This window comes from Kryptolebias marmoratus, linkage group LG13 (assembly GCF_001649575.2).
Source record: "Kryptolebias marmoratus isolate JLee-2015 linkage group LG13, ASM164957v2, whole genome shotgun sequence".
In the NCBI taxonomy this organism is placed as follows: Eukaryota; Metazoa; Chordata; class Actinopteri; order Cyprinodontiformes; family Rivulidae; genus Kryptolebias; species Kryptolebias marmoratus.
The window spans coordinates 15074960-15090525 of NC_051442.1; the positions used below are offsets into that span (position 1 = coordinate 15074960).

Consider the following 15566-nt stretch of genomic DNA (forward strand, 5'->3'; position numbering starts at 1 on the left):
GAAGCATGAGTGATGATGTTTCCTGGACTGATCTGGATCTATTAGGCTGGACTGCAACAGATGTGCCACGATTTCTTACGATAATCCCTCCCTGGCAACACGTTTCCTACTAACCACACGTTATCCTAGTGAAGTTCTGCTGTATGTTAAAGTCTGACAGGATCATCTCTACACGTTTTTTTTTCTATTTTTTTTTTTTTTTTTACAGCACTGTATGTCTATTATGACATGCAGAGAATGACACAGTAAATATGACTTATTCAAGTCTTAGATATGTATGTTAGGCTAGCTGACACAAGTTTTAAATATGTTGCTCGAGCTTTGGGAGCATATTGCTGTAAAATTGCAGAAACGTCGAGAAAGTAAATAGAGGTTTTTTTTTTGTACAATACAAATATGCAAACAGATACAGTAGGTAGCTTTTTACTTCTCAGTGATGATTATTTGCATCCACAATGACAATCTATTGATACCAAGACATCTCGTATACATTCACGATTTCAAGAAACACTTCAAGAACTGATCTATGTAGTCTTGCCTTTTCTCCTGCACAGTTCTCTGTGCTTGTCGGATTACGGTGAGCTGGAGAAAACACACGGTTCCTTTTTGCGTCTCAAGTAGTCAGGAGGATATTTGGCAACACCAATCTAAGAAAAAAATTACCCACTCATTATTACTTTGTGACTGTCTATTTTTTTTTTTTTGTTTTGTAGCAATAATACTGGTGTTTTTGTGGCAAAAAAATCATTGGCAATTAGAACACATCAGTATAATACATAGTACAGAGAAAATACAAATCAGCTGGGTATGAAATTGAAACGTTTTCTACACCACTCCATTGACCTTTTTCTTGTTTTTGGTTTCCACAAACAAGTTCAAGGTCTCCGGAAACCATTCTGATCAGTCTCAACCACAATGAGAGCAGTGTTTTCTTCTTCTTTTCTTCTTTTTCTTCCATGACCTCTCTCTTATTTTATTGTTTCACCAGACCATTTTAAACTTTAATTCCCTTTTACTCATGTTTTTTCCTCTATAGTCTGGTCATCAGTTTGTTTTGGGGACTAGTCTGTCTGTTTCCCCTCAGATTGCTGTGTCCCACACCACGGCCTGCGGCCTTTGACAGGGTGGGGTGCCAGAATTTCTAGGCTCAGGTGTCCGTCTCCAGCTTGGCAGGATGGGCATGCTGTCCTGCTTGCACAGGCTTTTGTCAGGCCGCCTGTGAGCCTTGATCTCCTTGCACAGACAGCGCTTGCGCTCGATGACCTCCAGCAGCTTGCCGTCTCTCTGGGTCTGAGTGGCGGACGGCGTGGCACCCCCGCCGGCAGGGGGCTGTCCCTGTGCCAGCTGGGCGAGCTGTTGGAACTGCAGCTGTAGGTGGTGCTGCTGCTGGAGCTGCTGGAGCTGCTGCTTTAAATGCAGCTGCTGCTGGTGGAGCTGAAGCTGCTGCTGCTGCCGAGACACGCTGGGAGCGCTGGGACTGCAGGGGGTTTGGGTTGGACCCAGACCTTGCAGCTGTGTGTAGGAAAAAAGACGGGTCAGTCAATTCATGTAGCAGCACATGAATTTTTAAACCCCTATTAGCATTACAGTAAAATTTCCGGTCATGATGAAAAGGATTTACTTCCTAAAGATTGCCACCAGGATGCAGTGTTGCTGCATTGGTTCCAGTTTGAGGGAGGGTCAATCAGACGCATGCAGACAGTCTCTGCAGCACACTCAAACTGCGTCAGCATTTGCAATGAAGCCAGAAACTGGACAGAATTTTGTGCTAGAGGACTGCAATTCACCCTTCTAACTACTGTTCAGCATATTCTGCTATCATCTCCTCTTCCTTATTTACTGTCTGCATATTAACCAACGTCTTACATCTTTTTTCCTCATCAGACAGGCCAGAACCTTATTCTGCTCAGTGGGCATAACGACCAGCTATAAATAGACCAGGAGGAGCAGCGTCTCCAGCAGAAGGGGGAAGTCGTAACAAGAGCAATATTGATGTTCACTTCAAATTATACTGTGTTTGAAATTAATAGTCTTTGCAGTGATAAAGCCAGATGTTATATATTCACCTGATTCAGGGCTTCTCGTGCCGGTAGACTGCTCTGTCTCTGGACGTCTCCGACACCCACCTGTCTCACTCCAGCAGCCGAGGAGGAGCGGCCCAGCCGCCCCACTTCTGTGAGGAAACAAACATTACAATGTGTTCCTGCTGAGCCGAGCAGTGGAATATAAAACAGAGCCGTAAATGTCTGAATGCAACTGTGAATTAAGACAGTCCCTGTTTGCTTTGAGTCCTCTATATATTTTATGGTACTTTTAACACTTATAAATGATTTATATTACATCTTAAACCAATGAGCCACTATTTAATATTTAGCCTACTAATTGACCCTAGTGGACTAAAATACATCATAAACAAATGGATTTACATATGAGCCAGGAGAGATATCCCATTGTAAATCTACCACTATAGGATATGTTTTTAACCAGGATGTTTTGACTTAAAGCTGACTAAAATGTTGCAGTCAGGAGGTGTTTGCCTACCTCCGTTGCGACAGGCAGGAAAAGTCTGGCAGGGAAGAGGCAGGCCTGCTCTGGGCAGAGCTCTAAACCCTGAGCTGCTGTCCACACCTGCCAAAGACTCGCTGTGACCGAGGGCCCTGCTGGAGGCACCACTGAAGTGAACCGGGATGCCCGAGTGACTTCCTCGAGAGCCCATTCCGAGGTCCTCCTTATCCATCCTCAGCAGAGCATCGGCGCTCCCGTTCCAGGACCGTCCTTCGTCTCCTGAGTCAGGGAAGATAAACACGAGGCATGTTTTTCTAAAACTAAAACACCTTAAAAACTTTATTACCATTTTTAAAAAAATACAGTATCTTAACTGTTTGGATTGAATGATTTCTGACTTACTCTCTGAGTCTCTGCTCCCGTGGCTGAAGGACAGTTTTCTCTGCATAGGCCAGTAAGACCCCTCGTCTGCGCCCAAACTGCCACTGCTGTCCCAGGGCATGAACCCAACCTTTGAATGTGACGAAGACCCTCCGCTGTTTTTGGACGTCCCCTCACCGACACCAGTAAGACTCAAAGGCTGTTGCAGAGACGGAGTCTGAGAGCTGCCTCTCAGGCTCTCGTATGCCGGCGGCCTCCGGAAGCCACCCGATGGGTAGGTCCAGAGCAACGGGCTGTCTGAGGAGGGAGGCTTGTAGGCTGGCAGGCCGTGAGGAGTGTGAGAGCGGAGATGTGGGCGGGAATGAGGACGCTGGGATGACGACAGTGGCGTAGGGGTTGAGCTGGTGCTGCTTTGAGGCGTTTGGCTGCTCGAAGTGGTCGTGCTATCAATCGGTAAAGAGTGTGGCCCTCCGTCCCGATCCCGATCCCGATCCCGATCTCTTTCTCTGTCCTTATCTCTGTCCCTATCTCTATCTCGGTCCTTGTCCTTCTCTTTGTCTCTGTCTCGCTCCTTGTCCTTGTCTCTAGTCCTGTCCCTTTCCCTGTCTCGATCCCTGTCCCTGTCTTTGTCCCTCTCTTTATCAGACTTCAGCAGGAAGCTGACAGACTTTCCCTCCTTGCCTGAGCTTGAGGTCTGGGTCTGAACTGTGGCCTGGCTGGACGTCTGAGAGCCGCTCTTGGTCGGAGCGGGGGAGTCTCCTCTGTCCGGCTTGCGATAGTGATGGTAGTGCGAGGGACGATGGTGAGGGTGGTGATGGTGATGGGAGAAAGGGGAGGTGGATTTGGAGGAGGGAGGTAGAGGTGTGGAGTGACTCCTGGCTCTCAGTCCGGGAGCGGGGCCTAACTGGGAGTCTCTGCTGTGTTTGTCCTGTTGGCTAGCACTTCCCCCAGAGGACTCCTTGGACCCTGACAGTGACGAGAGAACATTAGAAGAAGCCGAGGAGGAGGCAGAGGTGGTGGCTTGAGTTGCTGTGCTGGATGTTTGAGTTTTAGTGGAAGAGGAAGCTTTGTTTTGCACTCCGACCCCACTGGAGGCAGCTGCAGGCTGAGGGAAGGCGAGCAGCGGGGGCCGGTGCTGCAGAAGATTGGGGAAGGGGGCTGGGATCTTCGTGTTGGACTCTGCCTCAGATTTACTCCCTTGCAGCAGATAGGGAGTAGGAGCTCGTGGGGTGTGGGGACTGGTGGAGAGGACCTGTGGTACAGGGGTGGAGGAGGCAGAGGAAGGCAGAGGAGATGAGTGAGAGATGGAGACTGTCGCTTTAGGTTTGGAGTAAGAGGGAGAAGAAGAGGAGGGTCGTGGCAGAGAGGAGGAACTGCTGGAGGAGGAAGAGGTTACATGGTAGTGTTTGGAGCTTTTCAGTTTCTCGTGTTTAGGAGGGAGATGTCTCTGGGACTCTCTGTCCTCCTGATGCGGGTATTTCATCTCCTCATAGATTGCCTCGCTCTGGTCCGAGTCAGAGTCCGGCGTGGTGGCCACAGGGGTGACCGGGTGGGGCGTGGCCGTCTGGCTCTCTCTGGTGAACACTTGGCCCACCATTTCTATGTAGACCGGCTCATCCTCCCCATCTCCTGCCTGAATCTGAGAGTCTGCTGCCTGGAATGGCATGGATGTGGCAGGAGGAGGCACACGTGGAGGAAGAGGGTCAAAGGTGAGCTGGGTGCTGGGACTTCGTTTGGGCTTTAAAGGAGGCACCTTCTTTGCTCCAATCTCCCCAGAGTCGGATTTCTTCATGGCTTGAAGGGACAAAAAGACATGTCAAGAAAACAGGTAATTATCTCTGGAGAAAAAGCATCTGAAAGCAAAAGTTCAGATCTTTAGAAGTGAGTTTCTGTTGAAAGGTCATGAACAAGTCACATCTCGCCTGTGGTCATAAAAGTTTATAAATTAAAGCATATCATCCATTAGCATCCATGCCAGGTTTTAGACTAAGATCATCTTTGTTTAAAAAATGGTAGTTATAGCCGTTTTGTTTTTGATTTTTCACAGAACCCCGCTTCAATAGATCTGAACTATTGCTTTAAAAGTTTTTGTTTTCTTTTTACCATTTTTCTTCTCTGAGTGTTTGGCCTGCGAGTGAGTGGTGGGAGGGGGTGTTGGAGTCTCAGGAGGTGCCCTGCTGTCAGACGAGGAGCTGAGGCGAGTGCTCGGATGACGTTTGGGTTTGGCTGGGGGGCAGCGACCACCATGCTGCGACTGAGTGTCAGAGTAATCTCCGTTCTCCAGGCTCACGTCCCCCGCACCGACGGCGTGGCAGGACTGCGAGCGCGGCGCCATGGCAGAGGCACACGTGTGAGGAGACAGGTCCTGGGAGGCGGGCATCGTCATGAAACCCATCCGAAAGTGCCGTCGGAATGAAGCCAGGTCTCTGACTTTCCCAACAGTGGCTGAGGGGTCGTTCTGGGTGGAACTGCGGATGTAAGAGAGAGGTGGAGAAATCAGGGTAAAGTCAAAAACATTCACATACTACCTTTTACATTGACCCCATTCTTTCTCTACTTGCTGTTTAATCTTTTTAAAATTCCCTTTGCATTGAAGAAATGCCTGCAGGGCTTCTGCTGCAAAAGGAAAGTCTTTGCTTTCACAAACCTTTCCTTCTGCTTACACCTCAAACATGAATTAGGAAATCAATTCCCTTGTCTGAAGAAAAGTAGAAGTGTACACTGTTGGAATCCCCTTACCCTCCTTTTTCTTTATATGTTTACATCTTCAACACATATCAGTAGTCTGTAATTCAAGACTGCCAGAAGCATTTCATCTGTTACCATGGGAACAGTTGTGGGTTTTCAGCTATTTGATACTGAGTCTTTGAAATAATCAATGACACAGACTCAAACAACAATAAATAAAACTGACAGAGAGAATAAATCAAACAAAACGCTGCAGTTCTAATATCATACTGAGCTGCAGCCGGGACTGTTTTCTTTCTTTCCTTGTAAATTTTAAGGTTTTACATATCAGGACATAATAAAAAAGATCTGATCTTTACCAGATTCAAAATTATTTACATCTAACCTCAAGTGTACAAAAACACACAAAACAGATCTCACCATGTTATTTATTACTTACATAAAAATGAAGACAAAATGGAAAAGCTTACCCTTAAGGCTTCTACAGGATTTAGAAGGAAATTAGCAGCCAGGAGCTGCTGATCAAATTCACCTGATAACTGATCCTCATCAGTGTGAGCACCTCTATAAAAGCAGGAGTTGGTTTGCTGCTTTGGAGCAAACGAGCGTTTGTCAACACAATGCCATCTTAGAAAGACACCAGCAATAACTTTAGAGAAGTAACTGTTGCTGCTCATCAATCTGGGAAGGGTTAAAGGTCATTTCCAAACAACTTGTTGTCCATCATTCCACAGTGAGAAAGATTATTCACAAGGAGATAATATTTAAGACAGATGTCAATCTTCCCAGGAGTGGACATCAAGTTCAGACTGTGTAATGCTCAGAGAAATAGCAAAAAACCTAAGAGCTGCATCTCAGCTGCTACAGATCTCAGTTAGCAGGTCAAAGGTTAAAGTTCATGACAGGACAACTAGAAAATAACTGACTGAGCATTTCTTGTATGGTAGAGCTGTCAAAAGAAAGCCTTTCTTCTAAAAAGAACAATGCAGACTGACTTAGGTTTGCAAAGCTGCATCTGAATGAACCAAAGAACTTCTGTAACTATGTTCTTTGGACATATAAAACCAAAGTGCCCATAATGCACAGCGTTTAGTGAAAACCAAACACAAGATAAATGTAAAAACATTCCAGTACCAGCTGTCAAGCACGGTGGTAGAGGACTGATGATTTGAGCTTGTTTTGCAGCTACGGGACCTTGTAGTCACCAAGTCGACCACAAAATTCCTTCACACACATTATTCATTCATTTTATAAAACCAACACAGAGGGATGCAGACACTTCTGTCATGAATATGATGCTATACTAACATCTACATAGTAAGGTATTTGGAGATGTTGGTGGTTAAAAAAACAAAACAACTAATTTGAAAAGATGTTAAGTAATTTATTTCTAACGGTGTCATGCATAGACGCAACATCCCTTAAATTTAGCAACATTCTTGTGAATAAATTATAAATGGTGAAGTTAAATTTCAGATAAGAACATTGGCTCTCTGGTTCAAACAACAAAAACTGAGATTTCGTACCCCATTTAACTCAGCTTATCATCTGTATTTTAGAAACCGGTGCTGCAGTTGGGTGGTGTCTTCTTTGGAGGCGGCATGAGTCTTCACCCAACAGTAACATGAGTTGACATGTCCCTTGTCGTCGTTGACAAGGTTACTGTGAAGTTTCTATGCGTCAGAGTGAAACTGTTCAGCTCTGTGTTTTTTTTTGTGTTTATCATATTCTAGAGAAAACACCAGGAGCACATTTGGATATTCAGATCTGTGTCAACACGTTTAAGACAACAAGAAACAGTTTCTGAGTGTGCGATTACACGGCAGGTTTAAGAAATTTCTCACAGTATACAACAGTGACAAGCCATCCAGCGTACTCTTCGGGATCAGTTTTGATCCTTGCAAGACAACTGGAGCTTATAATTTGTATTCAGCTTCGCATGCAGCGGCAGAAGGGTTCTCTGAGGCTGCTCGTCGCCAGCACACTGAGGCTCTTATTTTCTCCTCGTTGCCTGTGAGGTGGCGTGCGCACCTATGTGCTCTAATCTGTGTGGCAAAGCCGCAGAGTTCATTTGCATCTCCACAAGCATGTTTGTGCCCTTGAATGCCTGTGGAGATGTTCTAGTAACTCCTCACAATTGACATAGATACTAGCGGGCCAAATTTAGCACAGGACAGAGGCTGAGCATCTTCTTGCAGCTTGAAGAGCTCCTTTTTTTTTCTTCCCCCCTTTAATTTCTTCTAGAGGGCAGAATCTCTCTACGGTTTTCAAAATAAAACCAAAGACAGCTGTTCAAAGAGTATCAGGGCTCACCTTTTTATTTGCACTCTCTTTCTTAGGGCTTAAGACGATAATCTGCAGTAGGTAAAGTGGAGATAAATGAGAAAATCTATAGCACACTCATACCTGCTTAAATATAAACAGCGAGCAGCTTAACGTAAAGACTGAAAACAGAAGAAGAGTCTGAGCTTTGTTCTTTCAAAGGGGGACAAAACTTGTCCTCTGACCTCTGCAAACTTCTCACTAAATGAAAATCTCAAAATGAACCTCGCTAGTGTTAGTGTCAAAACTTGGTTTATATTAAAGGCCTAGAATTCCTTAAAGGAATTAATTTAGTATGCCTCCTTTCATGGCAGAGTTTTACACTAAGGTCATCCTGCGTTGAAAAATTATTTGTTATGGCAGTTCTCGTTAAACTTTAAGATTAACGTTTTATCACTGGATTCCACTTCCAGAGTATGTCTTGTGAAGAAGTCTCAGGTACTACCAGGTCAAATTCTAACTCAGTATCTGTAAAACTGACTAAGTTATAGACATTTTTGTGTTGATCAGTTGTGGTGGCCATCTTGAATTGGGTTGACTTCAAAAGTGATTTGGATGTAGATGTAAATCCAATGATTTTTTTTTCTGGAAGTTGGAATAAAATATGTCAGGTGGTACATGAGATATTTTGCTAACAAACACACACACACACATAGACATGAGAAAATATATTATTGTCCGCCTTTAACAATGGGCAATAATACAGATTAGAGCTTAATCTGTAATCTGTAAAACGTGAAAAATTTTAAATCAAGTAAGATTTTATTAGCTTGAATTTTTTTTTTCAAATATTATACAATACTCACAAGCTAAACTAACCATTATGCTGTTATAACACAATGTTTTCCAGGGGTTTTTATAACTATCTGCGCGTGCAAGCTGGATATTTGTTCTAAAAAGAAAAGAGGAAACATATTTTTTTCACCTTTGGCAGAGTCAGGAAATAATTCCTGACTTCTATCTTCTCTTTACCGTGACAGATATTCCCTAAAGTTTCTACAGCTGCGGTGAAATCTGTTTTTTTTTTTTAATTATGAAGAAATCCAGTTTAGATGATTCTCCCTGTAGCAGCTCGTGTCCTATTTCTAATTTTGTGGGGCAAAGTTGAAGCATTTCTAAGCAGACGAAGGAGATTTTTGAAGAATCTGGGAGCGTCCACTCTGGTTTCGGGACAAACGTGGAAGGTTAGGTCATTTCGCGTTGAACGCTGACGTGCAGTCTGTGGCTGTCCTCATTCTGTTGGACCTTTCTGACATGTCTGACACTTTAATTGAATGCCTTCAGTTATAGGTTGTCTCCAGTGAGGCTTTGAGCCCATTTGATTCTTTTTTTTCTTCTCACCATCTTCTGCTTTAACCTAAAGTGATCCCTCTTAAAGCATGCTAGCGTCTTTTGTTAGCATGTGACTCCCAGTTTTAAATATGCTCCAAGCGACCAGCAGCTGAAACAAGTTCCCCGTTGAACGCTCTTATCCTCGCGTCAGTCGATTGTACTTTCTTGAAACATGCAGAAAACAGTAGACGCCTGTTAGATGTCGACCTAAATGGGACAAACTGTGTGGTTCTTGTTGCCCACCACCATGAAAGGCGTGAAATAATGTAACTGCCTGTAACTGTGTGTGTGTGTTCATTTGTCTGTCTGTTAGCAAAATATCTCATGAACCACTGGACTGATTTCTATGAAACTCTCAGAACGTAATCACTGGATGTACGTCTACAACTAACTAACTTTTTAATTTATGTGGCTGTTACTTACTTTCTCTGATCATAAAGCTGGGCTGGCAGCTGCTATAAAATGTCTGAGCCATGAACATGTTAATATTTGAAACACAAATACCTCTCATACTTGGGTCTGATTGTACACATTAAATATGCATATTTATGTTTGCCTTTCATTCACCTCTGCATTTCTTTAAAGTAAATTTCAGCATACATCACATGAGGCACATGTACCACTCTTGTATCATAATTCTCTGCTGGAATTAATAAAGCCTCGGCTGATAGGAAGGTTTTTCTCCCACCAGTTCTCTCTACTGGGAACAGTCTGTCTGCCTGCATTAGCACCATAAGAAAACACTTCTATTTTTATAACTCATACTAGAACTCACCTTATAACCGCTCTGTAGCTCCACGGTCGTCTCTGCTTTATATTAAGATTTCTTAAACTCGCCGCGACTCCTGTCTGCCTTTTAGACTGGTCCATTTGATGCCAAAAACCCATAAGGCGTCCAAAACCTTTGGTCTCTGCTTGGTTTTATCCCTGATCCTACCCCGGTTTTAATCATCGCCAGTCACGTCCTGCATCCCACCTCTGCTGCTCTGGCCCACTTCGACAGCGTGTCCTACTCTCCCTCTGACTGGTTTGATCAAACCATGATGTTGATCTGTGCCGCTAACACGAGGACCTCCAATCAACGCTGTGAGTCAGGGACAACTTGATGGGACTTCCAAACAAACCGAATAGTCATCTTTGATGTTCTCCCTCTCCTCCACAAAGAGCAGACACAGAGTGCGGAGTTTGGTGAAGTGTGGGTGACTCACATTTGAACGGTACAGCTCCTCTCTGATGCTCAGATGAACAAGATGCACTCATCCACTGTAATGTGCACCCTTTCCAAAACAATACTGTCATGTGCAAACTGATTGGAGTGTGATGACAGTATGTTGTCAACGCTCTCTGTTGGGTGCTTGGCTGAGCTTGTTAGTTTTCAGGGTTGTGTCTTTGTTACCATGTCATTGGATGGTGCTTGACTCAAAGCAAATTGCAAAAATATTTAAGGTATATAAAAACAGACATCCATGTTTGTGTTTAAAATTGCTGACAAAACCAACACTTAGTCTGTGTTGTGGTTACATATTTAGAATTACTTCTCACTTGTGCTGGAATCCCAGAAATTGGAGCTGATGGCACGATACAAAACAATATGATGCAGTACAATACAATACGATATAATACGAAATATGTTGTGCTATAAAATAATAAGATAGATGTGACACAATAGGATATGATAAGAAACAATATGACAAATTATGATATGAAACAACATGATACTACATATTACGATATGACACAATAGTTTAATGCAATGTAAAATTTTATTTTTTGAAAGCCTCATACTATTTTTTAAACTGTTTACAAAACTAACAGTTAGTCTGTGTTCAATATCCAGTTTTTCTGTGTGTGTGTGTGCTGACAAACTACCAAAAATAAAAGGTAATGGTGCAGTACAGTAAAATAATAATAATAATAATAATAATAATAATAATAATAATAATAATAATAATAATAATAATAATAATAATAATAATAATAAAAGGCCAAATATCATCCTATTTTGAAAATAACTGTTTACAAAACCAGCACTAAGTTTTGTGGCTTAAAATTCAAGACTACTTTCCACTTGTACCATGCCTTATCAAACAGTTTGATACTATACACTGTACTTTATTATCCTCTTGGGAGAACTTGTTTTGGATTCCCAACAGCAGCTTTCCTCATAAACAAACAGCTAACAGAATGACAACGGTGGAGGAAATTAGAGCTCTGAACACAACCTGCACCATAACAAATAGCAACTTAATAATACAACGAAGCCAAAGATGGCAGGCTGAGGTCAAATACATATTTGTATTCTGCAATAAAGAAAAAAATTAACATCTGAAAATACTTGAAACGGAAGAAAATCCATTTCAAAAGTGTTGCATGATAGGGTGTAAGATTTGTTACTCTTATCTAGTTTTTTAGACATGTTCCACATGTAAGGTTATTTTTTGAGTCGCTTGGTCACTTCTCACCTACTTCATAAACAAAAGTGGTCTCATTACACCTGACATGTGCAACTCAAAGACAAACTCACATGTACAGCAAATCATCATCGGTGTGTTTTCAGTAGGTTTGGCCCAGTTTTGCCTCGTACTGTAGCTCACCTCATTAAACGAACACATTAACCTTAGCGTGAACTGCTGCTATTCATATGAGGCTTTTTAGTCAAACCCCTTTGACTTCATGAACTGTGCTTGGAATTAAGATTTGGAAATTAAACTCTTTCACACTAGCCGCCTAAGAGGTTTATGCCGCCGCCAAACTGAGCCCTGCTGTAATCCCATATATGCGGCGCTCCCGTGAGCTGATCCACTCACCTCTTTTTACCTCCCTCTTGGTCTCTCTGCCTCCAGTCCAAACGGCTCTTGCGGTATAGCAGGTTCATGTCGCTGCGGGATCTCGCCTCCTCGCAGCCTATCACAGCGCAGTGTAGCCGCTTGCTTCGCCTCTCTATGTCACGCAGGAAATGCTCGACTGCCACATCCTGGGCAGAGCCAGAGCTCATGGTACAGGAGAAGACTCTGGAGAAGCCGAGGTGTTTGCCACAGGCAGCTCTCCGCTAAACAAGAAGAAACAAGAGCAGCGTTTGAGCACATGAATCATTGAGAAAAACACGCTTAACAACTTCCCCGCTTGACAAGACTGACAGATTTAGTGTGTGATGTGGAAACACCTTATGAAGCCCAAATGTAGACAATTTGCTGGCAAAAGTTACAGTTCAGGCTGCTCGTATTGAACCACCCTGACATTGCTCCAGCTGGAAGCCATCACAGCTAGGGCACAGTGATGTGTGATGATGAAAGTTGTTGTTTTGTTTACCCCGACCCCTTCATGTATTTATACTTTCATTATCCAGTTATGAATATTTGAGTAAGCATGGTAACTCAGCTGCAGAGCACGTTTGGCTGCAGGCCCCGGGATGGCCTATCTAAGCCCGTCCCGCTAAGCAGACAGTAATGTGGTTTGTCATATGTAGCGCACGCACAGCTTCCCGTTCGTGCTCACCCCACGAAAAGTCAGGCTTGTTGTGGGGCAGATATCAGCGAGCCCTAACCGTGCATTCACGTCGGAGAATGTGCAGCACAGTTGGTTAAGAAAAGCGCAGCTGTCAGCTGATGCACGATGCCGGTGTTTTTCCATCGCGAATAGAAACGGTTTGAATGTGTTCTGGCAGACGACTCTGGAGTATTACCTCGGGTTGTTATGGCATCAGCTTGTTGGGTTGTGCAGCATTTTTTGGAGCGCGAATCGGACTCTGTTACCTAATGTGGAAGCCTAAGTGTGACAGTCGTCGTTAGAACACGTAATACACCAAATTTCCTTTCTCACATGAGGCAGAACAACAAATAAAAAAGTGGAGGCCAATTAAAGGTCTGGCATTCCTTGAAGGAAAAAAGTGTTTTTAGCAAAATATCAATAAAAGTTACAGAATTTTCTCCATTTTTCTGTTCCCTAAAGTGAGTTGGTTTTGACAGATATCTTGAATTGGGCTGGCTCCAAAAGTTAATCAAATGTAGATGTACATCTAATAATTATTTCCTGAAAGTTTCATTAAAATCCATTCAGTAGTCCACAAGATATTTTGCTAACAGCCAGACAGATTGACTGCAAATAGTTCATATCAAAATTTCAAACAAAGATCTTGTGAAGTCTGTTTATGCTCAAAATATATAATGGGGACCAGAACCAGCAACTACCATGCTAAATTTCAGCTTAGTATTTGTAAAATTGACAGAGTCACAGACATTTTTGTGTTTCTCATTGTCAGTTGTCTATGGCAGCCGTCTTGAAAAGAGTTAGCTCAAAAGGCTAATCAGTTTTAGATGTACATCCGGTGGTTACGCTCTGCAAATTTCATTAAAATTTGTCCATTGGTTCATGAGATATTTTGCTAACAGACTGACACAGGAACACACAGATAAAGTCAAAGAAGTACAAGAAATTTGATACTTCCCATTTTAAAATCCCATCTAAGCATTAAAGACAATATTCAAATCAAATTTTGGCAGCTTTAAATTACGTCTGCGATGATTTAGAAAGCAAACGTCTTTAATTTTAAACCAACAGCGCTTTACTTTTGCCTTCTGTAGGTCTTCAGAACTATTTAAGCCACATTTACCCCCGACATCACACCGTATTTACCACTCACACAAGATCCCCAAAGATAGGACAGGAACGAAACAGTGGGAGCAGCAGGCGCTGTCGTGTGGGCCGGGCAGCGGGCTGATCTCTGGAGCTGCATGTGATTCTTTTGTCGTGGCCCAGTGTGTCATCCAGTGTGTCAGCGTGGCTTCTGCTATTCTTGTACCCCACAGCCCTGACCACAACCTCGCCCGCTGCTGCTGCCATGCTCGCCGACTCCATGTTAATTAGGTTAGGGAGCTGCGGCTGGAGGTTGGGCTTTTGTTAAGTGTTGCTTTGATTCTGGTTTCTGGGATCTGCCAGCTGAGCAGGCCGCCCTACAATTGTTGCATTATGTCCTGTGGGCTGGTGTCACAATTACCCAGTCAGATTGAGCCAGAAGATGTACATCCTTCATCTGCAGACAAGCTGGTCCTATGAAAACCCAGTTATTCACAACCGATCACACAAGATATCACATGAGATCGTGTATAATGTTATTATCAGGGTTTGGCCAAAACGGCTATAACTCTGTCATTTCTCAACGTAGAACGGTCCGAATTTAAAACTGACATAAAAGACAGTGGGCGATATGCATTCCTTCAAAGAATGCTAGGCCTTTAATTTGGAGGAGCATCTGCAGGGTCAGGAGTCGCTCGAGTTCCTCATTAGGACCAGATGGAGCCATGATTCATGTCGCTCGATCTGCATGCAACACTGCAGACTACTCATTCACGAACATAAGCAAACACATCACACACCCCTACGTCGAGCCCACCCTACATGCTAAACACACACGTGCACACGGGGTGCGAAGACATCATCGCAACTGCACGGCAACAGATCTGAATGTGCTTTACTGAAGATAATAGACAGAAGATAATTACAAATCAGCCGTCTGAAATCCCTCCGTCTATCAGTGCTGGTGAATTTAACCCCATGAGACGGCTCTGGGCTGCAGACCTCTGCCCTGCAGCCGACACCACAGCTGCTGTGGCACCTCGCTGTGAGTGGGACAGTAGCGCTGCTGAGTGCAGGGACACATCAACGACAGGGGGAAAATATAGTCAAAATTAGAGGCATCGCCCACGGCCGTCCATACCAGTTTTAAACTAAGATCATCTGATTTGGAGAAACAACAGTTATTCGCTCAAACCTTGAAAATATTGTTAGGCGCAATCCCATGCTATTTTGCAAGATTTCACACTCGGAGTATGTGTTGGAGATGATTCTCAGCTACTACATCAAATTTTAGCTCAATACATAAAAAACTGACTGAATTATAGGCATTTTTGTCTTTTTGAAGGTCAGATGGCTGTAGCAGCCATTTTGAACTGGATTGTCTCCACACATTAATCAGCTGTCCATGTATACCCAGTGATAACTTTCTGAAAGTTCCATCAAAATCGCTCCAGTGGTTCACAAGTTATTTTGCTAACAGACAAACACTCGCACACAGACACAAGCAGAACCATTATTGTCTGTCTTCTCCCTTCAGGCAGCAGGTGATAATAATTGGCTTATAATCTCTTTGTATTTTGCAGACATCAACAAAAAAATCAAGTCTGAAATAGTGAAATAAATACCAGCGTTTTTGTGCATTAACAAGGTCTTTCAGCTTTTTTTTTTGCAAGTAGAGCAATTAGATTTAAAAGGCAGAGAGAACAGAACATCTTGTACTAACGTCCTTCCCTTCTTCTTCTGCGCAGCCTGTCCTCTCCAAAGAA

The 15566-nt window shown here is 43.3% G+C and overlaps 1 protein-coding gene across 3 annotated transcripts in view; it reads right to left on the reverse strand.

The window, feature by feature from the left end:
* Positions 1-169: 169 nt before the first annotated feature.
* LOC108248274 (neuronal tyrosine-phosphorylated phosphoinositide-3-kinase adapter 1) overlaps positions 170-15566 on the reverse strand; it is a 33300-nt gene continuing 17903 nt past the window's right edge. For 2 of the 3 annotated variants that reach the window (XM_017436942.3, XM_025010775.2), the window contains exons 2-7: positions 12036-12277; positions 4990-5354; positions 2908-4680; positions 2542-2784; positions 2067-2173; positions 170-1512 (exon numbers count right to left, since the gene is read on the reverse strand). In XM_017436942.3, coding sequence (XP_017292431.1) covers positions 1081-1512; positions 2067-2173; positions 2542-2784; positions 2908-4680; positions 4990-5354; positions 12036-12223 — 3108 coding nt within the window. In that variant the 5' untranslated portion in view covers positions 12224-12277 and the 3' untranslated portion in view covers positions 170-1080. Of the gene's footprint in view, positions 1513-2066; positions 2174-2541; positions 2785-2907; positions 4681-4989; positions 5355-12035; positions 12278-12910; positions 13063-15566 lie in introns of those variants that run through there. The other variant, XM_025010777.2, reaches the window with a different exon arrangement.